The sequence below is a fragment of the Triturus cristatus genome, chromosome 10 (genome assembly GCF_964204655.1).
Source record: "Triturus cristatus chromosome 10, aTriCri1.1, whole genome shotgun sequence".
In the NCBI taxonomy this organism is placed as follows: domain Eukaryota; kingdom Metazoa; phylum Chordata; class Amphibia; order Caudata; family Salamandridae; genus Triturus; species Triturus cristatus.
Genome location: NC_140593.1, coordinates 323,647,655 through 323,674,605, shown reverse-complemented (window position 1 = coordinate 323,674,605; position 26,951 = coordinate 323,647,655). Strand labels below are relative to the sequence as shown.

General features: G+C 42.9%; 1 protein-coding gene, 1 long non-coding RNA gene and 1 pseudogene across 4 annotated transcripts in view; 2 read left to right on the top strand and 1 right to left on the bottom strand.

Moving 5' to 3' along the window:
• LOC146789390 (uncharacterized) overlaps positions 1 to 26,951 on the bottom strand; it is a 245,062-nt gene that overhangs the window by 58,269 nt on the left and 159,842 nt on the right. The window contains exon 2 of the long non-coding RNA XR_014970096.1: positions 2,039 to 2,140. This is a non-coding gene — a long non-coding RNA (uncharacterized LOC146789390). The remainder of the gene's footprint in view (positions 1 to 2,038; positions 2,141 to 26,951) is intronic.
• HACD1 (3-hydroxyacyl-CoA dehydratase 1) overlaps positions 1 to 26,951 on the top strand; it is a 194,344-nt gene that overhangs the window by 24,580 nt on the left and 142,813 nt on the right. For both annotated transcript variants that reach the window (XM_085631518.1, XM_085631517.1), the window contains exon 2: positions 26,504 to 26,621. In XM_085631518.1, the coding sequence (XP_085487644.1) occupies positions 26,504 to 26,621 (118 nt within the window). The remainder of the gene's footprint in view (positions 1 to 26,503; positions 26,622 to 26,951) is intronic.
• Positions 10,302 to 11,574, top strand: LOC146789392 (sorting nexin-3 pseudogene; annotated as a pseudogene). Its single transcript, XR_014970094.1, has one exon. The product of XR_014970094.1 is annotated as a sorting nexin-3 pseudogene (transcript).

Here is a 26,951-nt window from a genome sequence, read left to right as displayed (position 1 = left end):
GGGGAAAAAGGAACAAAAGAGTTGTGTTGTACAAGATGATGAATTAACATAATACCCTTCTCCTTCCAATGTTTGAAATAGATTGATTTGCATCTAAATCTAATACATTTTTATACCAAATATAAGAGGCAAGGAAACATTGATAAAAATCAAAACCTGCAAAAAATATTGTATGTAGCAAATGTTGGGAATATTTTAGAAATGGGTTTGTCGAAATAAAAGTGCGGTTGGACTTGTAAATAACATTAGTTATTGAGAAATCCTTCACTAAAGTACATTCAAATACTAATCATCATGGTATATGAGAATCCTGAAAATCAGTAGTTAGAGCATAACATTGTCAAATTAAAAAAGCAGAGTGATACAACTTGAAATCAGGAAAGCAGACATTGCCTTCATTCTTCGGGCTTCTAATTTAGACATGGCAATATGTAAATGCTTATTATTCCAGAGAAATTTGGTACAAATAGAATTTATCTGGGAGAAGTAGAAAATAGGTATTTTAAAAGGTAGCATTGACAATATATAAAGGACATGTGGTACAATCACCATCTTGATGGCATCTAACCTACCCTACCATGATAAGTGAAGAGGAGACCATGAGGAGATTAATTTCAGAATGTTATGTTTAAAAGTACTAAAAGCATTACTGATTATTTTTGAAATAGTAGAGAAAAACCAAATACCATGATATTTGATTTTTTCAAAGGGCGCCAGGTTAAATTAGTGTCAGCAAACATATATTGATAACAAGAAAAAAAAGAGGGCTTTAATGTTAGAATTTCAGTTTGGGAGAAGTTTTGTTTATAACCAGAGATATCGGAGTATAACTTGAACTCTTTATAAGAAAGGATTTAAAGAGAAAAAAGGGTTAGACATATATATTAAAATATCATCAGCATAAGCTGATAACGGGGTTTAGAAGAATCAATTTTGTTGTTAAGTTCATTTCGAGTGGGTCCAATGTTATTAGGTTCAGATTTAAGTTTTTAAATAATTAGCCTACATTTGGCCTGCTTTGTTTTGACCTCCATGAAATTGTGATTTAACTTTGAGGAGGATATTACAGGCATCAATTGTGCAGAGTTTATTGAGGGTAATACAGAAGAAGATTTAGAGGTAAAGTAAAATAAGTATGTTCTAATGTGTTTTAATTTGTTCTAATAATGTAGTATATTGAGCATTTGCTACCTTTGTTCTTTTAGCTGAATAAGTTATAGTGAAGGCTCGAAAAGAGCCCTTGAAAGCATCCCAATTGTTAAGTGTGGATGTTTCAGGGGGTTTGTTAAATTTAAAGAATTCATTGATAAAAGCAGTAGCTTCTGAAATAAAATTATTGTCTGATAAAAGAAAATTTGTGAATTTCAAACCCCCAGTTTTAGAATTGGCAAGAGATAAATCAAAAGAAGATAAGCCAGGGACATGATCTGAGATTTTAAAAAATGAGCCCATTTCTGAGGACTGACTGGAGGGTAATTGGGGTTTAGTAACCAAAATATAATCTATACTAGACCTGTTGTGATAACATTACAGGAAAAATGTAAATTCCCAAGTATCAGGATTACAAGTTTTCCAGACATCAAATAATAGACTAATGGCAATGGCAGATTGAAATGCCTAATGAGATTTTGCAGGGTTACATTTACATTTAGATTTCTTATCAGCAAAGGGATCTCCCCATTGATTGAAATTTCCTGCTGCAATAATGTTGGGATTATCAATGGAAGCCAATTTTATTTTAATACTGTTCCAACTGCTGTTTTACAGGGCCATATATATTAAACAACATAATTTGTCTATTGTGAATTTCAACCGTAACTAGTACCCATCATCTATTAGTGTCACACTGATTTGATATGATCTGTGCACGTAATGATATATGAAAAAGGATAGCAACACCACCTTTACGGTTAATGGCTGGATAGTAAACAACCTGACCTACCCATTGCCATTTTAACTTAAGTGATTCAACATTGTTGCAATGTGCTTCCTGTAAAAAAGTAACATGTGAATTATATTTAGACAAATGAGAAAGTACCTTTTGCCTTTTGACAGGATGTCCCGTATCACGAACGTTCCACAAAACAATGTTAAACATATTGATTATTGTGAGGAGGAAGACAGGAAGATGGGTGATAAACTGAAAAAATGTGAGAAGGAAATAAAAGACACCGTTATTAAAAAATATATAACATGTAAACAATATATACATAATAACAAAAGAAAACAGAAAAGCACTCATCTTAAAATGAGAAAAACAGTAAAAGAATAGGAAGAGGAAATTGGATCTGGAAAATAAGATGAACAAACAGACCAAGGAAGGAAATGCAGATCTGAAACGAAGAGCATGGAAAGTGAAGCATGGGACGTGACAGCACCAAGAACAAGACTAGCAGCAGGGAGATAAAGAATAGAGTATATAGAAGACAGCCATACAGATTAATTATAGAAAAAGCTATACAATAAAAGAGATCTATGTATAAGCAGAATTATTACGAGTGCTGACTAGTAGCATCCATATAGTAAGAGTAAATACTTTGAATAAATAATTTTAGTTTAACAGGATCATGAAAGCATTGTGTGGAGCCTTCATAAGTAATTTTACAGTGGCACAGATGCAAAATGCCATAGCGAATATTCAACTATCTCATTTGAGGCCGAAGATCAAGAAATTATTTTCTTCTGGTGTTGTTGGCATTGGAGAGGTCTTGAGATATGTAAATATTGTGACCAGACCAGATAAAGTAACATTTTTGTTTTGCTGCCCTTAAAACCTGCATCAGGTCTATGAATTACAGAAATAACATCATAACGCCTTAGTGAGTGAGTGAGATTGAAGTTGGCTACGGCTATGTGACCGTTGACCATTCAGAGGTGCGGCATGTTGAAGATCTAGAAGGTAAGAATGTCTTCAAGATGACAAGAAGCACCTTCCAAATTCTCTGCTGGTCCATATAGATGAAGATTATTGTGTCTGTTTCTATTTTCAAGGTTCTCACTATGTAGTTTGTGTTTTGGGAATTCTTACTCCAGCAGAGGAATCTTAGTGGTAGCTTTCTGGAGATCACTTATGCGTTGTTCCCTATCAAACATTTTAGTTTCCATGGCAATCCACCGATTTTCAATTTGTTGAAAATTTTCGTTAGTGGCTCTCATAAATGGTTTCAGACCCCTCACCTCATCAAGTACATTATCCAAGACAGGATTATGAGTCGACATAATGGGTGAAAGAGGCTCATTCTTTGCCCTTCTCAGTTTTGTGCCAGAAGATGAGTGTCTAGAAATAGCAAGAAGATCAATGGTCATTTTAGCATGGTATAGCAAATGATGTGAGACCTTTTGGAGTGGGCTGAGCTTGCCCATACACTAAATTGACGGAATGCCAAAGCATGTAAGTAAGCAAAGTTAAGTGCAGTAATCTCTAAGGCGTAAATATATGAGAAAAGTACCAAGTTCAGTTTATAAGTGTAGCTACAGGAGCAGAGAAGGCACTTAGCAAGATGCAAAACAGCACTGTAATAAAGAGACCTGTTGCAGATGAATAGAAACAGTCACAAAAAGGGAAAATAAGCAGAAATGTAGCAGTAGAGATTCAATCCATTTTAGTGTAAACAGGTGGAGTACCGTAGAAGTGGTTAAATGTAGGTAAGATGGTTCAAAAAGAGGCAACATTTGCGTAAAAATGCTCTGAGGACCAGGCAGCAAGTAGATAAAATTGCAGGCACTATTTAGAAAGATTCAGTCACAAATGCCAAAAGGAAATATAGAAAAAGCAGCCCACATGCCATTTTAGTGAAGGTGCATCTGCAGCTTTGCTTCAGGTCTTTAAATTGCTATAGCCGAGCGTAAGTTGATAGGTGCGACGTTACAAGTCGGCAGGGAGGTGAGAATGCGAGCGGCATGCAAATTAAATGGCAGCTGCTCGCGTCTGAGGAGAACTCACTGCTGCTGCTGCTCCGGCATGAAAGGAATGCAGACAGAGCTATAAATCAGCTCAATGTGCCACAGGAACGGTGTGAAGCATCCGAAATTGTTTAGACAATGCGAGGCACAAAGAAAGCGGCTGATAAATTGATTAAAGGCTCTGCGCTAAAACGGAGCACAGCAGCACAAGCCACTCACCCTGGTTTTCCTTTCTACCAACAGGAAATCACTCCAGTTTAAAGTGCATATTTTTTGTTTGAACATATAGTGTCTCACACATGAGTTCTCTACTTCTGTCAAGTCTTTATGGGAAAAAAATTGCCTCCCTCTCCATATTCAACTGTTTATGGTATTTGAGGTTGTTAGAAATAGGGGTCCCTAGTTGGCAAGGGTTTGCACCTTTGTCCAAGTAGGGACTCTTCCTTCTAGGCAGGATAAGGGAGTTACACTCCTAAAATAACCTCTGCTCACCCCCTTGGTAGCTTGGCATGAGCAGTCAGGCTCACCTTAGAGGAAGTGTGTAAAACATTTGCACATAATCAACAGTAATACAGTGTAAGCACTACAAAAAGACACCACACCATATTAGAAAAATATCCAATGTTTTTATATACTTAAGAGAAAACCAAAAACGATAAAAATCCACAATACAGTACTTAGGAATTTTCAGTTTGCAAAATAACCTTGAAAAACAGTTCCTTGAAGTAGATAGCTCCTCTGGGGATTTCACCACGTCGTGAACAAACAAATCCAAATAGTTCTGATTGACTGCTGGGTCGCGGGCCAGCTACCGTGTCGGGGAGACCCACAAAACAGTATCTTTAGAAATGCAGGGTGACGGCGGCCTCTCGTTGAGCCTCCGAAAGGCACAGCGTCCGCAGGCGTCAAATCCGGATGTCGGTGCAGGAATCGTCGCGCCCTCGAAGTCACACGCGTTGCAGATCGAACTCCTTGCAGATGAAGTCAGGAGCACTGGCGTCGGCGGGCATCAGGTGCTGCTGTGCGAAGTGCAGTGGTGCGGTGTGCAATGCCCTCAGGTTGCAGTGTGAGCAGCGGCTTGATGGAGGCATCAGATGGTGGCGTCAGTGAGACCAGGGTCTCGGTGCGCAATGATGCGGTGCTTGTCGCGGTGCTGGCAGGTCATGGTGCAAGCAGCGTCATCGTCGTTGCTGAAGTGCTGTCGTCGGCTCACGAACTGGAGTTGATGGCACCGGCAGGCCAAGGCTGTGGTGCGTGATGAGGGCGGTGCATCGTGTAACTTTACGAACGGTGCCCTCGAACCACGGTGCAAGCAGTGGCATCTGTGTTGGTGAGAAGCGGTGTCATCGTGGATACCAAGGCGGCGTCGTGAAGCGAGGCGGTGTGGAGTGCGGTACCCACAGGTTGCGGTGCAAGCAGCGGCTCGGTGGCAGCAACAGATGGCGTCGTCGGTGAGACCAGGGTCGCGGTGCGGCATTGTGGCGTTACCCTCTGCGGTACCTTCAGGACACAGAGTCGGCAACGGTGTTGGGTTGCTTTTTCTACTGTTGCAGCACAAAACACACAACCGCCAGTGCTGATGGCAGAAGAACTTGAAGTCTTTGCTGTTCCTGAGACTTCTTGAACAGGGGGCAGGCTCTACCGAAAGCCCTTGGAGATTCTCAAAGAAAGAAGTTGTAGAAGATTTTGTCTAGTCTTTTCACTGCCCAAGACAGAAGCAGCCACTGCAGGCCAACACAGCAAAGCACTCAGCAAAGTGGTAGATCCTCCTCACAGCTTCTCCAGCTCTTCTTCTTGTCAGTCTTTTTGGTCCAAAAGAGTTCTACAGTTCAGGGGTGTGGGCCCCACTTTTTATAGTGCAAAATCCTTTATCCTCTCAGGCAGAGAGTGTCTGTGCCCAGCCAGAACCAGGTATGCCCTCTCTGGTGTGGCTTCCTGGCAGGAGGTGGAGACGGCTTTGTCAGAGGCAGACCATGCCCATTCAGGTGAAAGGAAATCTCCTCCCCCTACTCGAAATGCAGCCCAGGTCTATTCAGCCCTTTCCTAACCCACCTAGACTATCTGGAGCCACTGCTCCTCCCCACCCCCTGTCATCCAAAACCCAGACAGTCAGAATGAAAAAATCACCTTCACTGAAAGATGCATCTTTAGATTATGAGTTCAGGCATAGTAAACTTTATTTTCTTACCTTGTTCCTAGGGCCAGTTATGTTTATAAGATGTTATAAACAAACTCCCCATTCTGTCCCTATGGAAACAGGTAGCCTTGCAATAGTGAAAAACGAAATTGGCAGTAATTCACTATCAGGGCATGCCACACACACCAGGGCATGTCCTACCTTTCTCATACACTACACCCTGTGACATGGCAGTCACAGACTGCACACAGGCTCTGCAATGGCAGGCCAGAGTTACATTTATTGGCTGTTTGTGTGGGTGGCACAATCCAGTGCTGCAGCCCACTAACAGCATTTGATTTACAGGCCCTGGCACACTCAGTGCACTTTACTAGGGACTGACATGTAAATCAAATACGCCAATCATGAAAACACCAATCCATGCAAGCAATGGGACATTATTATGCCCCTTAAAAGGCTGTCTTCCGTCTTCCGATGACCATCTGACTGATCTTGGAATCTATTGCAATCAGCACCAGGTGTCTTTTTATGTGTTACCATTTCACTAGAGCTTTTTGAGGCAATCATAAGTGATCATGTTATTTTATGTTATTGTTATGGTTAATTGAAATACTCCTCCTTTTGGGGCAAATGGGATGTACACCTGTACACCAACAGCTGTTAAGGGATTTGAGTCATGAAATTCCAGACATTTATTAGTCTTGCACAATAGTTGATTGATCTCTACTGGAACCTTCAATTTTACCCATTTGTTTTCCTTTCTTCTTCCCCTTTGCCCCTCCTGTGTCTCTTCCACCCCAAATGAAAATGAGTAATGTTTCTGCAGTCTATTGTTACCAGCAATAGTTCAGATTCACACTGCAAGCCAGTCCAGGTTTTTGGAGCAGCCCACCCACATGTCCTTCAGTTGAGGGCTCCATTTTATGTTTCAAATGTGCTTTTCGTTGTTGGATGAGGTACGATAAGCACTATCTGATGACTGGCAGCCTCTAACCAGGATGTTTTCCACTATTTTCTCACTGACGCACTTTTTAAGGTAATTCATTGCCTATATGACCAAGCAACTGCTAGAATACTATGGACTGTGATGTACTTCTCTAAACAGTGACAACCTTGCACATACCTAAAAAAGTTTCTATGGCTGTTCCAGACATAACTCTTCTCCAATAGAAACACTCCAGCCCAAAATGCCAGGCCAGTCTCGCCCACTGCCGGGACAGAAACACAAGAAACTCTAGACTGACATTAACGTATTGGGGCCCCATCAGTGAGGTGCAACTTGAGTGCAATGTACAGTAAACATGAGACCCACACCATTGCATATCATTGCACAGAGTGTCTCACTTGAAAAACAAAAAGGTTTTGAGTAGAATGCTTGAAGTAATCGCAACCACTTGTAAATACTCGTGGCCACTTCCTAGTGTACGTTGTCAGAGACCATCCATGTGCAACTCAGACTTCTGCTGCTCCACGAAGAATAGTTCAGCCTGAAGTACAAGGTCAGATCCCATACAGATAGGAACACAAGTGATTCCAGACAATCTTCAGTCTATTTGGGGCTCATCAGTGAAGAGCATCTTGACTTGAGTCTCATAGTGGGCACAGTAATCATATCTGGGCTTATCTATCGTACTTTGAGCAACTCACTTAAAAGAACATAAAAAGTGAGGCATTGAATGCTTGAATAAATCTCAGCAAGGAGTTATCACTCGCAGCTGCATTCTAATACATTGTTTTATGCCACTCTAGTCAGAGATCTGCCATAAGCAAATCAGACTTGGTCCTGCCCCCAGAGGAACAGTCTAGCCAGAATTGCTAGTCTAAGGCTTCAGTGTGTGGAACAGAGACTCAGAACTCAACAGGCCCACAGCAGACACAGTACCCTACTATCCAGCCCAGCTCTTGTATTATGAAAAGGAGAATGAAGAGCATAGCAAAATGAAATACTACCCAGCTCCAGGGTTCATTACTCCTTTTAACACGCAGCTCTGTCTCTAAGCACGGCCTCGTGTTTATTTTCCTGTGAGAACACAGCTCTGTACTGCAGTCGATGCAGTATGCCCTTTGCATTCACACATGCAGTACCTCTGTCAGTGGGTGCAGGATCATTACGGCAGCCCTGTCTCTCAGTTCTTGTAGCAGTAACAGCAGAGTGGCAGGTCTTGGCAGCGGTCAGCCATCTTTGACAATTGCAGCCCCTGGGCCATTGGAGGGTCCTCCACTACATTGAGGCAGTGGCAGGACACTTACCTCCGGTTGCTGCGGGTGTGCCAGATTGCTCATTGGCTCATTGGGTTGTAGTCGCTTCATGCAGCTCATCACAAGAACTATGCAGGAAAATTGTGTGACCCCTCACAGCTTTTGTCAGGCACCAGTGTGATTGAAAGTCGGCTTTTCTAGCTGCCTCACTTGCCTGGAACATGCTTGGGCTTCTCCTCATGGACAGACTGTCCTGCAGAGGATGGCACTCTCCTTCCCTCTCTGAGCAGGAAAACGAAGCTTCTAGGTGTTAGGGAGACACTAACCTCTCCAGCACGTGTGCAGACTTAACATGATGTCCCCTCACCTCTGGGGGACGGGCCGTCAGCCTGTATACCAGCCCTGGATAACAGCAGCTCCTTGAGTACTCCATGGATCACTCTATTTGTGGTTATGAAGAACTTGGCACTGAAACAAAGTGGGATCATCTCAGTCCCACTTTTATACACGTTTTCCAAGCAGTGTATGTTGATCCACTCTCTAAAGTCCAGGAAACGGTTTGCGGTGGTTCCTTTTCAAATGTCATTTTCTGACTGCAAGTGCAGAAATCGCCTTTGTGCATGATGAGGGTTCTCACAGTAGGCATTGATGACATTAGCTTCAAACAGGAATTTCTCAAAACATTAGCTTAAGAAAGCATGAAAACTCTCCACCTGGCTGTCATCAGCTTCTCTAAAGTAGCACTCAGGGAAAGACAAAAGGGCAGGTGCTCTCTATAAAATATTTAATCTTAACAACAAAAAACTGCTGACTCATTCCCATTCCCATAAAATGGCATTGCTCAGGAAGGAAGGCCCTCATAGAATTTTAAATGGTAGCTATTTCTCCATCTGTTTACACGTCAGTGTCTGGAGTTCTTCCCTCAAGCTTCAGGAATGCAGGCCATACACCTTCACTGCCTGGGGAAGCTGTATTCCTTCATTTCTCTTGTGCCATGCCAACCCAGGAGCAATAAAAAATTGATCCCACTAGTTCCAACAACCATACTCTTGCCGCAACATGGAATAATACCATCCTCCACACCTCAACACATGCGCTTGAAATACTCAGGAGATGTCAGCACAATGGGGTGGGCATTACATCAAGCAGAGATTTGCTTGAGTGGAGCCAGTAGGCACTTTACTCCTCCTGATCCAGAAAAAAAGTCTGCTTAATATTATCAATTTGCAAAAATCAGTACACTTCCACCGCTGCTTCATGTCAACAACCCAAGACAGAGACAGTAACCCTCCCGTATAATCACAGAGGGCACGTTTGTTGTGCAGTTCTACGTCACAGAACAGGTTCTAGACCTTAGAATCAGGCTTAGTCATAGGCCTTACGCCATACTCTAGATTAGTCTGTCCGCTAGGCCAACGAATAGTCAGTATACCAGTTTCACACGCTTTCAGGGCAGTGGTAGGACACACTGACTTATACTGCAGAGGACATTCCCTTCCCAACAATCGTTTATGCGTTTGATGAGTGGTCTAGCACGATGTCTGAAATTCAGACAGGGGGCACGACTGTCCTGTGTCTGCATTGCACCTTGTCTTGTGGCAAGCAGTGCTACATCACAGGACTACCTTAGGGGGAAAGGAGGTGAAGCAGATAACGATTACAGTCCGGATTTCTGTCAATTCGGGATGCATTGAAATCTGCAGCAGCCACACCTTTAGGCACACCTCCAAATTCAGACTTTATACAGGGCAATTTGCATGGCTGAAAGTGAGTTTGCACACACAAATCCCATTTTACACATGCATATGTTCTCTTTCAGTACATTGTTTTTAATGTGACAATCGTGCTTTGTCAGTCTGACCCTTAATTGAGCTCCTTCCTGCATTCCAATGTACTACTTTCCGAAATTGTTACTGTGGTTTTATAAAATAAAGTTTTAAGTGCATGAATCACATGAAAATTCCCCACAAAACTGCGTTAATTAGGGTAAATCAACCAGTAGTAAAAAAAATCCCTATTCAAGTTGTGATCACAAGGATTAGATAATCCTTTGAATCCAAGACCCAGTGTGACTGTGGGGTGGGAGGAGGTGTTGACCGCATTGTCGCTGTCAGTACAGCTATCCGCAGGAGTCGAGGCCGCCGAGGTAGAAGCTCTTGGTGCGGGGGAGCGCCGGGGCGGCGAAAGAGGGCAATATAAGCCGTGACAACCATGGCTGAGACCATCGCAGATACCCGCCGTCTGATGAGCAAGCCTCAAAACCTGAACGACGCCTATGGCCCACCAAACAACTTCCTGGAGATCGAGGTGGGAAACCCGCAGACCGTAGGGGTTGCCCGGGGCCGCTTCACCACCTATGAAATTCGCCTCAAGACAAACCTTCCTATTTTCAAATTAAAGGAATCATGTGTTCGAAGAAGATACAGTGACTTTGAATGGGGAACTTGAAAGAGAAAGCAAGGTGGTGGTGCCACCTCTACCTGGGAAGGCTTTTTTCCGGCAACTTCCTTTTAGAGGGGACGATGGAATATTTGATGATGCATTTATAGAAGAAAGGAAGCAAGGACTTGAGCAGTTTATAAATAAGGTTGCTGGTCACCCATTGGCACAAAATGAAAGATGCCTTCATATGTTTTTACAAGATGAAGTAATAGATAAAAACTACACACCGTCCAAAATAAGACACGCCTGAGCGCTACAGGAACACAATGAAATAACTTTAATTGTCAGTTATTGAAAAGCTCTCTTTAAAAGAAGGTGATCTCATTTTTGCATGTTGCAGAAACGATGGTAAAGTAAGCATCTAGGATACTAACAGTAAATATATTGCTGAGACTCTGCTTTTATTTTCTGACATTCAAAAAAAAAAGTTCATTTGGTTTCCTTTGCCAATTATGTATCGGAAATCAATTTTTATGATAATTGTTATTAAAATGGCATCAGCTCAGTTCTGCACTTATACTGCTATGTAACCACAATCGTGTTTTCTTTCACTATGTAATGGTGTAATACACTAAAGTTACTGACATGGCCTTATGTGAATCTGCACAGTTCTATTGTAATGGATGTGCTTCTTGTATCCAATCACTAGCTAACCAGTATATCTACCACCCCAAAATAATGTTTTGATATAGAACGGCCTATGTTCTGATTTGTGATATCGCATTTTGTTTTAATTACACCCCATGTGCAGGATAAACACGCTTGCAGTTGTTTTTTGGCTGTAAGACACTTTATATTGGAAGGTGATGGGGGTAATGTCTTTTTATTATGTACAAAAATATGGAATTTATATACTAAAACATTTGTCCAAAATATACCGCTGTTTTCAAATAAAAATGAAATAATCCTTTGAAAAGACCACAGTTCAATAGATTAAAATAATAAGATATTGAAAACCACAGTAACTGCAGTGCTCAAAGAAATTCAAATGCCAAATTATACTTAAAAGATAATGAAAGTAATAAATAATGTAGTCCTTCTCTCCAGCTCAGAAAAAAAGGGCTTCATTCAAAGTGGGATAAAAGTGCTAAAATGTGAATCCAACATAGAAGAAATTATCTTTATTTATATATATTTTTTTTATATGTCCTTGAAAATTGACTTAAATTCTAATCGCACAATTCACTGCAAACAGGAAGTTAGTTGAGGATACAAAATTTTCCAGCTATCGCAACAAGAATTTTAGATTCTATTAAGGACACGGAGGCGAGGATTATGCTGTCTCAATTTCTTTACTGAACTCACAGCAGCCAATGAAAAATGAACTACACAAGTAAAAACATCACATCCCATGAGGCTCCTCATAACAGCCAATGGCAACATGTCAAAGTATACAAAGCAGAGAGACACTTCCTTGTCTTCCTCTTTCTTTGCGAAAACCAGTCCATAAGTCCGAATGAAACATCACACCAATTCGACTCTCAACGGAGAGAAAAAACAGTTCTTTAGAATTCTCAACGGAGAATATAGTCACCCAGTCTTAAGATCAACATCTTCTCACAAGGGGAGATCCACCTCCAGCCGGAGTATTACTTCAGTTCTTGTTAGAGTCATTTCTCAGTCCTGAGATCAACATCTTCTCACACGGGGAGATCCATCTGCAGCCGGAGCATTTCTTCAGTTCTTGTTAGTGTCATTTCCTGAAAATAGAAACAAGGTTGAAAAAAGGAAACCCACAAACATGATTCTTTAAGGGTGGGCAATAATTTGTTATGAATATAACTATAATACAACTTAACAGTTGATACAACTGTCCCAACGGGTGGGATAATCCTCGCCTCCGTGTCCTTAATAGAATCTAAAGTTCTTGTCGCGATAGCTGGAAAATTTGCATTCTATGTCAGGACCGGAGGCTTCTGATTATGCTGGTTCAAAGCTCATCAATAACAACAGAAGAAACATGCAATATAGGCTTGTAATAAAACATTTTGAACATAGAATCCGTAGACCAGTCAGCCACTCTCAGGATATCCTCCAAACGAGAGCCCAACATATTCGCTTTAGAGGCCATAGCTCCTCTAGTGGAATGAGCACCATATACCGAGACATCAGTGCCAGCTTCTGACATCCCCCACCTAACCCACCTGGCCAAGGTGGCAGCTGATACTGGTCTATAAGGCTTTTGAATTGCAATTAACAACTGCCCCAAAGGGTCAGACCTATGGGCAAGTGTGCGTTCCTCATAACTTTTCAGGCAATGCAAAACACATAATTTACTATTGTGAGGGAAAGCAGGATACTCTACCGAACGTGACATTGTCTTTGTCCGCCTCGTGATGATAAAAGAGACACCCTGTGGAGAAAACATTCTGCCCGTCAGATTCAGAGCTTGCACATCCGAGACTCTGTGACAGGAAATCAGACATAACAGAATAGTGAGTTTGGCCGATAACTGTTTTAAGGAAAGCTCTGGATTATCCGGCCAAGACTCCAATAAAGAGAGTACTTTAGAAACGTCCCATACGGTCGAATACCTGGGACAAGGGGGATTGGCCACCCTAACCCCCTTAAGTAACTTGCACACCAGGGGATGCATCCCCACTGCTTAACCATCAATAGAGTCATGGCCTGCCGAGATAGCTGATCTGAAATTATTAACTGACCTGTAAGCAAGTTCCGATTCTGCCCACTCCGACAGGAAATTCAAAATCTCAGTCACATCTGATCCCATGGGATCCACCTGCCGTTGAAGGCACCAACCCACCCATCGCTTCCAGGAAGCTGAATATCGTTTTCGGGTAGATGGAGCCCAAGCTTGTCGTATAAAGCCGGCAGCTGCCTGTGAAAGGCCTTCAATGCTCTCGTGTCTCCTGAGAGCGTCCACACCATGAGAGGTAGTTGGTTCTACAGGACTAACGGGTGACAAGCCCCCACTGGGTCCTGGAGAATCGTCGGGAAGTTCGGGAGTTGAAACGGAAGATCCACAGAAAACTCCAATAGTGTGGGAAACCACGACTGAGTCTTCCACAACGGTGTCACCAACACTATTGAAGTCGTCTGACGACGGACAAAGGCCGCCACTCTCAGCATCAAAGCAAACGGAGGGAAAGCATAGTTCCTCTGTGGGCCCCAATGCTGAAGGAACGCGTCCGTTCCTATCGCCATAGGGTCCGGTCACCAACTGAAGAACAAGGGAATCTGAGCGTTGAGGCGAGAGGCAAAAAGGTCTATCCTGCAGGGGCCTCGCATACTCATGATCTCCGCAAACAGCGTGGGATGAAGCTTCCAATCGCTGTAATCCCTCAAGAATCTGGAGTTCCAATCCGCTACTTGGTTGATTTTGCCCGGGAGGTATTCCGCTATGACTGTGATTTTGTAATTTAGACAGAAATGCCAGAACTCCTTCACAATGTTGACCAACATTTGGGACCTCGTCCCTCCTAACCGATTGATATATCTCACCGCCGACACATTGTCCATCCGGAGGAGGATGCAACAATTGCTCTTCAGGGGAGATATTGACCTTATCGCAAACGAGCCTGCTAACAACTCGAGGCAGTTGATGTGCAACCTTAACTCGTCGGCAGACCATCGTCCGCCTGTGGCAAAGTCTCCACATCGAGCGCCCCAGCCCAGCGACTGGCATCGGATTCGATAATTACATCCGGGGAGGCACCGAAATCGCCCTTCCGTTCCAGGCCGACATGTGTTCCAGCCACCACAGAAGCTCCTCTCGAGCGTCTGGAGATATAGGAATGAGGTGGTCGTAATTAAATTTCTTCTGAATTTCTGGATATAGTGTATTTTGAGCCACTGAAGGGCTCGATAATGTAGGGGACCGGGGAAGATGGCCTGAATGGAGGAGGCCAGTAGGCCCACGATCCTCGCCAATACTCTCAAGGAAATCATCTGTTTGGACAAGGTGGATTTGATCTACCATTTGATAGACCTGATCTTGGGCAGAGGGAGGAGAAGTTGGGCAGAGACAGAATTTATATGGAAACCCAAGAATTCTATTTGTTGGTTCGGAATCATCATTGACTTCTTGATGTTGATGACAAACCCCAGATCCTGTAATAGGGACATCGTCCACTCCAAGTGAGTGAGCAGAAGATTCCGATCTTGAGCCAGGAGCAACATGCTTGAAACCACCGGTTCAAGAGTTTTGTGAAAACCCATGGGGCTGACAATAAGCCAAATGGAAGGGTATGATACCGGTACCATTGTCCCTTCCATTGAAATTGAAGGAATTTCTGATGAGAGGGACAAATTGGGACCGTGAGGTAGGCATCTTTCAAGTCCAACCGGACCATCCAGTCGTTTTCAGGCAGGAGATCCCTTAGAAGATGGATGCCCTCCATCTTGAAGTGCCTGTAGAAGACAAAGGGGTTGAAATCTCTGAGGTTCAACACTAGTCTCTGACCTCCTCCTTTCTTTTGCACCAAGAAGACGTTGCTGCAAAACCCTCCTGTAATGAAGGGTCCTACGGCAATAGCTTGTTTGGCCAAAAGCTCTTGAAGTTTGGAGTCTATAAAATTCTGTTCTAGAAGGGAAAAAAGGAGAGGTCCAGGAGGAATCAGTTGACATGGGGGGTCCAGAAGTTCTATCTGATAGCCCTGAACAGTCTGCAAGATCCAAACATCTGTGGTGAGGCGAGCCCAATTTACAACAAAATGCAACAATCTGCCCCCCAGGGGAATCGTAGGACACACAGGACTTACCAGAAGACTGGAACTCTTTTTGTAGCCTCGGTTGACACCTCGGTTGAAACGGCCCCTGTATCCACGTGATCTGGAGGGGTAGAAGCCAGCCTGCTCTGGTTCTTGGGTATAACCCCTGCGTCTGGGCGCGAAACCTCTTTGAGGACTGGGATTGGAGTAGCGGCCAGTCGAGCGTCCTCTGCCACACCCGGCCCTACCAGAGACCTGATGACACACTCTCTTCAAGGAGGATTGAGACTTGTCGAATGAGGCAAAAGTGTTCACAAATTTGGCAATGTCCATTACGAATTTGTCACCAAAGAGCTGACCTTCTGCTAGTGGGCCCGGTTCCGCCGTGGCCAGTTCCACCAATTGCGGATCAATCCTCAGAAGGTCAGACTTGCGCCGCTCAGAGGCCAAGGTGCAGTTGGCATTACCCAGCATATAGATTGCTCGTTGAGCCCATCCAGCCAAAACCTCGGGGTGAATGGCCGCCCCGGTTTCTTGCGCCTGTAGGGCTAACTCGAGAATTTTAGCTAAAGGGCCTGCAAGGTCAAGAACCTTATCTTGACACACCCGAAGGGCGCGATTGATCCCTTTCTTTGGATCCTTTTTGTATTTTTTAAGGAAAGTGGTCATGGAGGAATCTATGTCAGGGGTAATTGTGACTTTATGGGGTAAATCAGGACGCGGGCATTCAGATTTTAGGCGTGCTCTCACCTCCTTATCAAAACGTTTCCGTAAGTGAGTCTGCATGTATTCGGCCACCGCTGAGGGTGGGACCCAGTCTGCAGAGCGAGAATAGACAATATCAGAAGGGTCAAACAGGAAAGGGGAGGGTTGGACGGGAGACGAAGAGTGTTTGCGCTTCTTCGCGCATGTACTAGGCTTGGACTCCAGAGAAGAGTCTGTGTCAGTGTTGGGACCTGAAGTGGTGTCCACTACTGGAGTAGGAGAGGAAGGTTTAGGCGGGGGAGCTGGGGCGCCCTCCTGGGCCTGCTCATTGGATTTATAGAGCTTAGAGTAAGAGTGTACATGTGGCCAAGGGGTACCAAGGGGCTCGGGAGGGGGAGGGGAGTCGGAGCAGGACCAGTGCCAGCGGGAGAAGAGCTCGGGGTAACCAGACGATCTAACTTTTGAGCAATAGGTAATATGGCGGAGGAGAGCGCCTTATCTAGTTTAGCATCCAACTTTCTATCGATTATATCCTCCATGGAATCGTCATAGTAGTACTCATCATCACCCTGGTCCTCACACGCAGCCACCTCCTCTTGGTAGAACTTGCAGTCTGCCATATTTCAGGTAAATAACTGATATTCAATCAATAAATCCCCAGAGGGAAGCTTAATTATCAAACCCCAACTTCAGCAAGCTTGGGTGTCAGTTGGGAGCAATGCCGGGACAAAAAGAGACAGAGAGTACATAAGATCCACACAGGGATCACAATAGAACCTGCACAACCCGGGACTAATGGGGGAGGAAATACTCCCACCTGCCTAGGTGAGCAGAAGTTCCCAAAAATTAGTTTAAGGCCTCCAGGACCTGTAATGCAAGGGTTACTGCTCTTGAACTGTAGAAAAAACCAATTTTTAACCGGCCCGTACTCAGCTCAGATTTGTCAGCTGCGTCTCTCCCCTATTCAGCCGGGCGTCTCTCCCCTATTCAGCAGGGCGTCCGACCGGCAATCAAATGGGAGTCGCGCGAGATCCCGAGACGCACGCAGGAAGCCGATCTGGCCTCGGCGTGTGTCTCGCTCCCTGGGGGGGCCAAACCCCTCCGATCGCGGACCGAGATCAAGATAGCCGGCGGCGCCGGCAGCAGCGCAAGAACAAAGGGGGCAAGACACGGAGGAAAAGCCAAACAGCGCAAACCGCGCTGGGAATGAGAAATTACCGGTAACAGCAAACGCATCTGAGAACGCAGCGCGCGACTATAGAAGGCAAATAGGCATCGGGCCGGGAAACAAATCAAACAGCAATACCACATTGTTACAGTTTAGGATAAATCAATGACAATAACCCCTAACTCGCTAGCATTCAGGTTCAGAATCAAGGTATACAAAAGAGAGAGACACTTATCTTGACTGCGGAGCAGCAAAGAAAGAGGAAGACAAGGAAGTGTCTCTCTGCTTTGTATACTTTGACATGTTGCCATTGGCTGTTATGAGGAGGCGTGGTTCAAAGCCTCATGGGATGTGATGTTTTTTACTTGTGTAGTTCATTTTTCATTGGCTGCTGTGAGTTCAGTAAAGAAATTGAGACAGCATAATCAGAAGCCTCCGGTCCTGACATAGAATCTCACTAACGTGATTCACATTCGACAGTCCACACTATCTTGAACGTCCCATTCAGTTCATCATGTAGTCACTTTATAAATAGTCCCAAGGGCCACACTGTAAAATGCACACTACAAACTAGAAACCTAAAATATAAACAGTTGACTATAAATAAGTTAATGTCCAGTTAAAACTGTACATCTTCTGATTGAAAGAAGGTAATATCAGCGATTCAGACTAATCATTTAATAGTGAACCGCATGTTCAATGAAAAACAAACACTCCATGTCAAGTCATCAAGGGGCATATCAGCAACAACCGGTGATAATTATCGCTAAGCGCACTTAGCGCTAGCATAATTATCGCCGGCTAGCGTGGATTTTTATCACTGAGATAGCGTGCTATTAGCAACGCTTATCTCAAAAGCGATAAAAATCCTCATGCTAACTGCCTAACGTGAGATTATCGCTGGAAACCCAGCGATAATCTCACGCAATGTGGCGTTAGCTTGTTGATAGGGCCCCACAAACTTAGCCATTATATCCACCTTCCATAGGATATCATGGCTAAGGCAGTCCTGAAGCAGGCGTAAGGAAAGTAAGGATAACAGGGGTTATCGCTACTTTTCTTGCCGCTATGCTTCATAGCGTGGGGCTTGATGATAGGAGAAATGTCGCTTAGCGACATTTCTCCTGTCATGTCAGGTCAGGAATGCCCACTGTGCATCTCATTAGAGATGCAAAGCTGTGCGTTAGGAATGCCTACGCTAACGCAAGTTTTCACGCTTTAGCGTGAGCTTGCTAATTAGGCGATAAAATTATCGTTGCTTTTCGGCCGAAAACAACCGCAAAAGCGGCGATAATTCTATCGCCTCGCCTTGCTGGTATGCTCCCAAGTCCTTTTCACACAGATTTTAGAGCAGCTTTTTCCCCTCAGGCAGTGAAAAAATCAAGGTGTCCATATTCACACCACAAAGTTCTCACTTTGCCACTGGATTCAAGCTAGCTTGGCTGATGAGGGGTGTTACCCCGAAACCGGTCCTAGGATGCTTGTTTCCGGTTCAGGGAAGACCTGATTTGGCAGTTCGGGCTTGACTTTTCCTTCACACACATCGGCATGAAATTAATTAAAGAGTACACGTCGGATGTTATAACTTTAAAGTTGTTACTCCTCTAGATTTACGGCACAGAATTAATTGGATTTGTGATACTGGAATGATTAATGACCAGCCGGGTTGGAATTATAACCGGCAGTTAGGTGTTGAATTCCTTATATAAAATGTTACAGCCCTGAAGAAGTCGAGGGTTAATTCCCTAATGACAAAACAGGTTTTGGCTGGACTTTATGTTGTTTTCTTGAATAAAGACAAAGAAAAGACGTTAAGAGACATTACTTGCCTCCCTCTACTTACCTACGTTTGATGAACTTTCATTCTACGGAAGCGTGTCCATAGGACTTGACATTATTAAGGCATGCGATGTATTTCCCTGTGTTGTACCGTCGTACAACCCTATGAAAGAATGCAGCGCGAAAAGTAATGGCAAAGTACACTGTTGTCTCACCAACCCTAGGAATAACGTGTTTTTGTTTTGAGCCAGATGTAAAGGTGATTATGAAATTGCCATCGCTCACGATACAGGAGAGGCTGGAATGGGTTTATACACAGGGCCGGACAGGGAACCAAAACCGGCCCTGGCAAAGTGCTCGGCCGGCCCCCCGGGGCTTGGGGGTGCCGCCGAGCTCTTTGCCAGGGCCGGATTTTGGCCGATTTTGTTACAGGGCCGTTTTTGCAGCTATGGTGCAAAAACGGCCCTGTAACAAAAACAGCCCCCAGGGGCCCAAAACTGGCCGCCACTCGTGCGGCGCACCGGGGGATTGCCCGGTGCCCGCTATGGCCAGTCCGGCCCTGTTTATACATTAATTGCCCGTGCCTCTGCGGTCGGAAGCAAAATGTGAATGACAGTTGAACACACCAAATGGTAAAGAGGACTGGCCCAGAGTAAAGATTTATTTTTGTATGCATGATTTGTTTTATTACAGTAGAATGACGACACAGCTAAAACGGCCTCGAGGCCACACCTAATAAATAACGCAGAACAGTATAGGCAGTAAAAAGGCAGATGGAATTCTTACTATCATAATAAACTTGAAGTTGGTCGACACTAGGTGGCGCGCTTGCTTCATATTAGTACTTCGAAATAAAGTGCATTCTTCAGTTTTGCAGGGGTCTTCAAGCATGCAGGGTTAGTTAGATGTGAAATGACAATACCGGCGAAATTTTAAAAGGTTTAATCTGCTGATATACAAAAAAACTTCAATCCCATCTGACTCCCCAGATCAGATAACAAACAACGCTCAAAGTACTCGGTTGCACTTAGGTGAAACGGAAATAGGGGCAAATTGCTCTGTGACAAATGAATTACGGGTATTCTTCACCTGCGAATTTTCTGGACCCTCGGTGCATTATCGAAGAGAAAGCTACACTTAGACTTGGGTTACCCTAATGCAATCAGCACCGCAGCATGTTGGGAATCCTGCTGAAAGGCACGTGGCTATTGATCAGCCGAGCCACGTGACTTCAGTGTGAACTGGGTCAGGATGAAAGCAAGCGCCGGAATTAGTGTTTCCCATGTAGCACATTTGCATGTGAAAGGAAGCCTTTCTGGGGTCCTGGCAGCCCAGATACGAATGACAAAAGAGGCGGAGATTGTGCTCGAGAAAAACCCGGAGATAATTTGCATGTGTTTCTTTCAGTCAGATTATTATTTAAACAGGGAAAGATTTAAATTAGCTGTAAAATAAAAGTTATGCTAATGGTTGAAAGTTCTCGTGATGGACTATTTAAATAGAAGATTCTTTATGACGCTTTTGTAAACCGCTGATATGATGTACAACAATAATATGTGTTTACATTTTTCAGTACCGTGATTGATATGTAATTGCGCTTCTAATCGCTAACACTTCCTATTTATGTATTTATGTATCGACATTACCCAATGGTACTAAAGTGCTTTGCAGTAGAAATATTTCGTTACATGGAAATTATAGCTGTCTTAAAAATTGCCTAACACTGCCAAAATTCGTTGCACAAGTCGACAATGACAAAATGGTAGATCATTACAGAAAAACAAAATGTACAAGAGGTTTATTCAGCAGTGAAAAAAGTTGTTTGGGCTATAGGAAACAGCAGAGACCACTGACACCTCGTATGTGTGAAGAAAGACTGCTTCAGTTAAACAGGTGCGCATCACAACTCCATATATATATACTCCACATGTAAAAACCCTGGGCAACAGCCTTATGAAACTGTGAAACTCACTATACACCACTCAATGCCTACCTCACGTTCCTGCCCCCACCACTAATATTGCCTCCGCCAAACGCCCACAGATCACCTGCCAATCCTGTAACTCTACTGTAACCAGGGTCGGATTGGTAACGCAGGCACTCGGGCACTGGCTGAAGGGCCAGTATCCGAGTTCTAGCTGTGGGCTGCTTTTTTGGGCAGCCTGGGGGCTGTCTGTGCTGTTAGGATGCCGCCAGCGGCACAGTGTGTGCCTGTGGGCCCTTTCTAGAGGCAGATGGGCGGAGGTCTCACTCCCTTTCTCACGCTGGGCAGGCCCATTAATGTATGCTGATTGAGCGGGGCCAGGGGGCCTGAGCAGAAGTGGTCTCACTTTCATTCATGTGTGGCTCAGCAGTGTGAACTAATCTGTGCATTAAAATAAAAATCTAAGTGAAGTTAATAAAACATACCCCCACCCCCTTTCTTTTCATAAACTCCGCTGAAGCAGTGTTTTGCGCAAAGGCAATACGCAAATGTGGGCCACTTTTTTAGGTGTGCCCGGGCCAATTTTTGTATCCCAATCCAACCCGGACTGTAACTCTACATACTGAGCCAACTTTGTCCATAAAACTGTAAATCTTTTAACCTTCCTGCCTTCTGCCATCTACTTACTCCCCCCACCCCCTCTGCTTTGCAACTGCCTGCCCCACGCTAGCAATGACACAACCGCTTGAAACCATGAAAAGCCTCTTCCAGGCACCCGGCACCCGCTCATCAGTATTCCACAGTCTCCCTTTGCGCAGCTGTCACATACCTGCTGCCTTCCCAGAATCCCACTGAAACACCCTTTCAGTCCTACTAAAGAAAGGGATGGCATGCCAGCCCAAAACACCCTGCCCATTTACGCTACCAGCCTCCGTCTCACCGCTCGTTATATAGCGGGTAGTAGCCCAAAGCAGCCAATTTATTTTTCCCGGCTCTGCCCCAACTGCGGGAACAGACTCCTGGACTGTACCACAGCCCAAAATAGCCTTGGAGACAGAACCAGTGTGTGTGCGTGTACGTGTGTGTTTGTGCGTGCGCGTGCGCTTGTGTGTGGATATACGTGTGTGTGTGTGGATATACGTGTGTGTGTTTTGGCAGAGAAGTATGTCTTGCACTTGTGAGGTGTGCATATTCACGACGCAGTTGCTTGGTAGAGGTGCTTGTTAATTAAATGAATATCAGGCTGCGCTGCATGCCACGGGGCATCCACACAGCTGTGTGTGTGTGTGTGTGTGTGTGTGTGCGTGTATGTGTGTGTGTGCGCTATGTGTGTGTCTGTCGGCAAAGAGAGAGCTGGGGCTGCTGCAGGGGGCTGAGGTGTTGTTGCAAAGATGTGTCTGATGCAGCGGATATCAGGGGCGCTCCAACTGAGGCGCAGACAGTCTTTTCCTTTTTGTTTGTGAATGGAATAATACAGAGCACTGGAGTTCAGACTCGAAGTGCACGGGCAAAGCTGTGTATGACTGGACTGGATAGCACGGGGTGCCAAAAGTCACAAGTGAGGTTTATTCATTGCACATGTAGGGGGAGTGGCACCCTGCTGCTGTCATCTGGTGTTCTCGACGTCAGGAATTAAGTTCAGTTGCAGAGCTGAGGTGGAACAGAGTTGCGTACCTAAACTGGAACCCATAACTGTGCCAGCTGTGCTGTCATTTTCTTCATTTAAAGTATCTATTGCGACCCCCATCGCAAAGCTTCACAATGCGGACTGTAGCTGATGTCAAACATTAGAGCAGTGCCAGGGGTGTTTTGTAATGTGCAACCCTGTTATTTCCATGGATGGGAACATGCCAGGAGGCCATTGGCTAGTTGTAATAAATCCTCTTCTTGAACTTTAGTACTCACGCCTGATTAGGTGCTACTTATTTTATATGACTCAGAAAAATATAACATTTTCTTGACCCCGTTGAGTTTGAAAGCATGATTTAGACGCTGAGATTGTGAGTTCACAAGCCACACCAAGACAGTCACCAGAATGAATACTTATTGGAGCATCTGTGCCAAGCCAAGTTATCTATTCCCAACCCCTTCACCCTGAACCAAGGGAGGCCGAGAGCGCCAATAGACATTTGCGAGACTCACTTCTTTAGTAGAGTCTCACTCAGTATTTGTGAATCACAGTTCTTGGAGTACATACTTATTCATTCGAGTCACACTGCTTGCCTCACAGTGTCTCTCAGCGTGTTGCTGCACCTTCGCTTGCACTGGATGCATGTCTCTTAACTTAGAGAACAGTCTCACTCATTGGGTCTGAATTTAACTTTGAAGTATAGTGTCTCCAATCGGTTGCAAGACACACTTTTTGAAGCACAACCTCGTTCATTTGATGCAAGTTCCACAAATAAACTACAGGATTACTCCTTTATTTGGAGTTTTACCCTTTGGAGAGTAGTGCCTTTCACTGGGTGTAGATGTCATACCTTTAGACACATTCTCACTCTGTGGGAGTGAGTGCCTAAGAGATTAAAAGATGTATTTTACCCCCACACCCCTTCCAAGGAGATTCACAGTCACAACATACTATTGAGTATCTCCTTGAAAGAGGCAGGGTAGAACTAATTAAGTAAATTCATGTGTAGAAGTGTAGCCAGATGCTATGTGTAGGAAAATACCTCTTTTTGTGTGATCACTCCCATATTCTGGTATTGATGCTGCTGGGTTTTTGAGTCTGTGCACTGGGACTCTGCATGCAAACCAGTTCCCAGTGCATGTGCTCTGGCCCCTAAAGCATGTTCCTAGTATATGTTACAAAGAGTACCCAGGGATTATAAATTAAATGGTAACTAGTCACAATATCTAAAAAAAAATATCGACTGGACAGAATATCGAGTTTTTAATATAGAATGGACAAAATATCGAATTGCAAAAATATAGTGGTGCAGAATATCGAAATTCATTTAAGAAATATCGATTTTCATAATATCAAAGTTAGTAATATCAACAGTCATAATATAGTTGTTAAAAATATCGAAGTTTTTTTTATAGTGTTTTAAGTGTTAGTATATGTGTTAAAAGTATGTATTATTTTTGTAATGTATGTTTGAATTTTTTAAAGTAATGAATTTTATGTTATTTAATTTTTGGGTAATTTAATTCTGTAGCGGGTTATGGGTTTATAGGGGAATAGGGTGGGAAGTAATTTAATTATAGTAAATTAAATATTAATTTTTAGGAATTATTAAATATTTTATATTGAATTTTTCGTTTTAGTTCTGTAGCGGGTTGTGGTTTTATAGGGGAACAGTGTGGGAAGTAATTTAAATGTAATTATTTCATTTTATTTATTGGTATTGATAATTAATATATTGTTAATTAATTATTAATTGGTAATTAATTTTGATTAATTGGTAATTCATTTTTATTAATTGATTAATTGATCATTATATTAATTGTATTAATTTATTATTCGGAGCGGGTTGTGGATTTATAGGGGAATAGGGTGGGAAGTAATGTAATTGTAATTATTGAAATTATTTTTGTGTATTGATAATTAATTTACTGTTAATTAATTATTAAATGGTAATATTTTGTATATTAATTATTTATTATTGGTATTGAAAATTAATTTGTTGTTAATTAATAGGCAATTGCTTTTTAATTATTTATATTTGTTATTTATTATTAATTAATTATTAAATAATTTGTAATTGGTAATTAATTTTGAATACATTTTTATTGGTATTGATAATTAATTTTATATATATTTAATTATTAAATCATTACTTTCCCTACTGTTACACTCACTGGAGGGGGAATAGTAATTTTTACACCTATGCTATCCAACACGTTCCCTACTGTTGCACTCACTGGAGTGGGAATAGTAATTTTTACCCTCCCGCTATCCAACATTTTCCCTACTGTTGCACTCTCTGGAGTGGGAATAGTAATTTTTACCCCTACACTATCCAGAACTTTCCCTACTGTTGCACTCACTGGAGTGTGAATAGTAATTTTTACCCCTACGCTAGCCAACAATTTCCCTACTGTTGCACTCACTGGAGTGGGAATAGTAATTTTCCCCCTTACGCTATCCAACACTTTTCCTACTGTTGCACTCTCTGAAGTGGGAATAGTAATTTTTACCCTCCTGCTATCCAACACTTTCTCTACTGTTCCATTTGGTGGAGTGGGAATAGTAAATAATTCCTACCCGCTATCCAACACTTTTCCTACTGTTTCACTCACTGGAATGGGAATAGTAATTTTTACCCCTACTCTATCCTACACTTTCCCTCCTGTTGCACTCTCTGGAGTGGGAATAGTCATTTTTACCCCTACGCTATCCAACACTTTCTCTACTGTTGCACTCTCTGGAGTGGGAATAGTAATTTTTACCCCTACGCTATCCAACACTTTCCTTACTGTTGCACTCACTGGAGTGGGAATAGTAATTTTTACCCTCCCACTATCCAACGCTTTCCCTACTGTTGCACAACACTGGAGTGGGAATAGTAATTTTTACCCTTCCGCTATCCAACGCTTTCCCTACTGTTGCCCTCACCCGAGTGGGAATAGTAATTTTTACCTACCCGCTATTCAACGCTTTCCCTACTGTTGCACTCACTGGAGTGGGAATAGTAATTTTTACCCTCCCGCTATCCAACGCTTTCCTTACTGTTGCACTCACTGGAGTGGGAATAGTAATTTTTACCCTCCCACTATCCACCGCTTTCCCTACTGTTGCACAACACTGGTGTGGGAATAGTAATTTTTACCCTCTCGCTATCCAACGCTTTCCCTACTGTTGCACTCACTCGAGTGGGAATAGTAAATTTTACCCTCCCGCTATCCAACACTAAAAATATTGACTTTTTAAAAATAATATTAAGTTAACATATATATGTATTAAAAAATAAAAACGCATGGTAATTTTTTTTATTTACATTAATTATTTATTAATTTTAAGGTTATTTAAGTATTTTTAAGTATGTTTTACTTAATTATATTCATTATTTCATTATTTTACATTACTTTTAAGACATTTAAAAAATTCGATATTTTAACAAACTATATTATTTACAATGATATTTTGGATTCAATATTTTTGTCCTTACCTCTTTGTAGATAGGAAGTCGATATTCTGTCATTCTATATTTTTTCATCGATATTTTGGCAGGTCGATATTTTGCACCTCGATATTCTGTCAGTGATCCAAATTAAATATCACAAGTAGCCTGAAGCATCCATTGTGCCACCCATTATAATGACAGTGCAAACACCTGCAGCTTTTCTGTCCTGTATCCTGTGAGAATAGCCCCCTTTTGACTGCTCTAATCCGCCCTGAGGGAATGAGGTACAGGGCGCAGTCGCTCATCAGGGCCTGGAAATTAGCATCCATACATTTCAGGTGTTGGTTTAATAACTTGTTTTGCTAAACCAACCAAAACAAAATTCATCTAACTTACCAACCAAGCTTTTGTAGATATCTTAGGGGTTGCTCACTCATTTACTGTCTGAAATATGTTACTATTGTCTCCTGTGTCCTTACTTTTTTATTCTTACAATATTTCTCGCAGATGGTTGGTACTGGCTATTGCCATGATTCGATTTTACGTGGAGACAGGAACACACAAAGGACTATATAAAAACCTTCAGAAGACCTTGAAATTTTTCCAGACCGTTGCTTTACTTGAGGTAAGCAAAAATGTGGACATTTAGGTTTCAGATGCTTAGATCTATTTCATGTATGACACGGTTGTTGGTAAGCAGTATATAGAATATGCGATTACTGTTTTATGACTCAGTAAAGCCAACTTGCCCTGTAAGGTTTATGTAAATATGTTAGCATGTAAGCTAGAAGTCTTTGCAGTTTGGCAGTATTGTGTGCACTGCTCCTTAAGTATCATGAACAAATGAGTGAATAACCAATGTTTGTAGTGCACAGCACAGCTGATACTGCAGACCTGTGCTGCCTATATTTCACATAGAAAATCTACTTAAGAACTAAAAAATGAATGTGTTTAG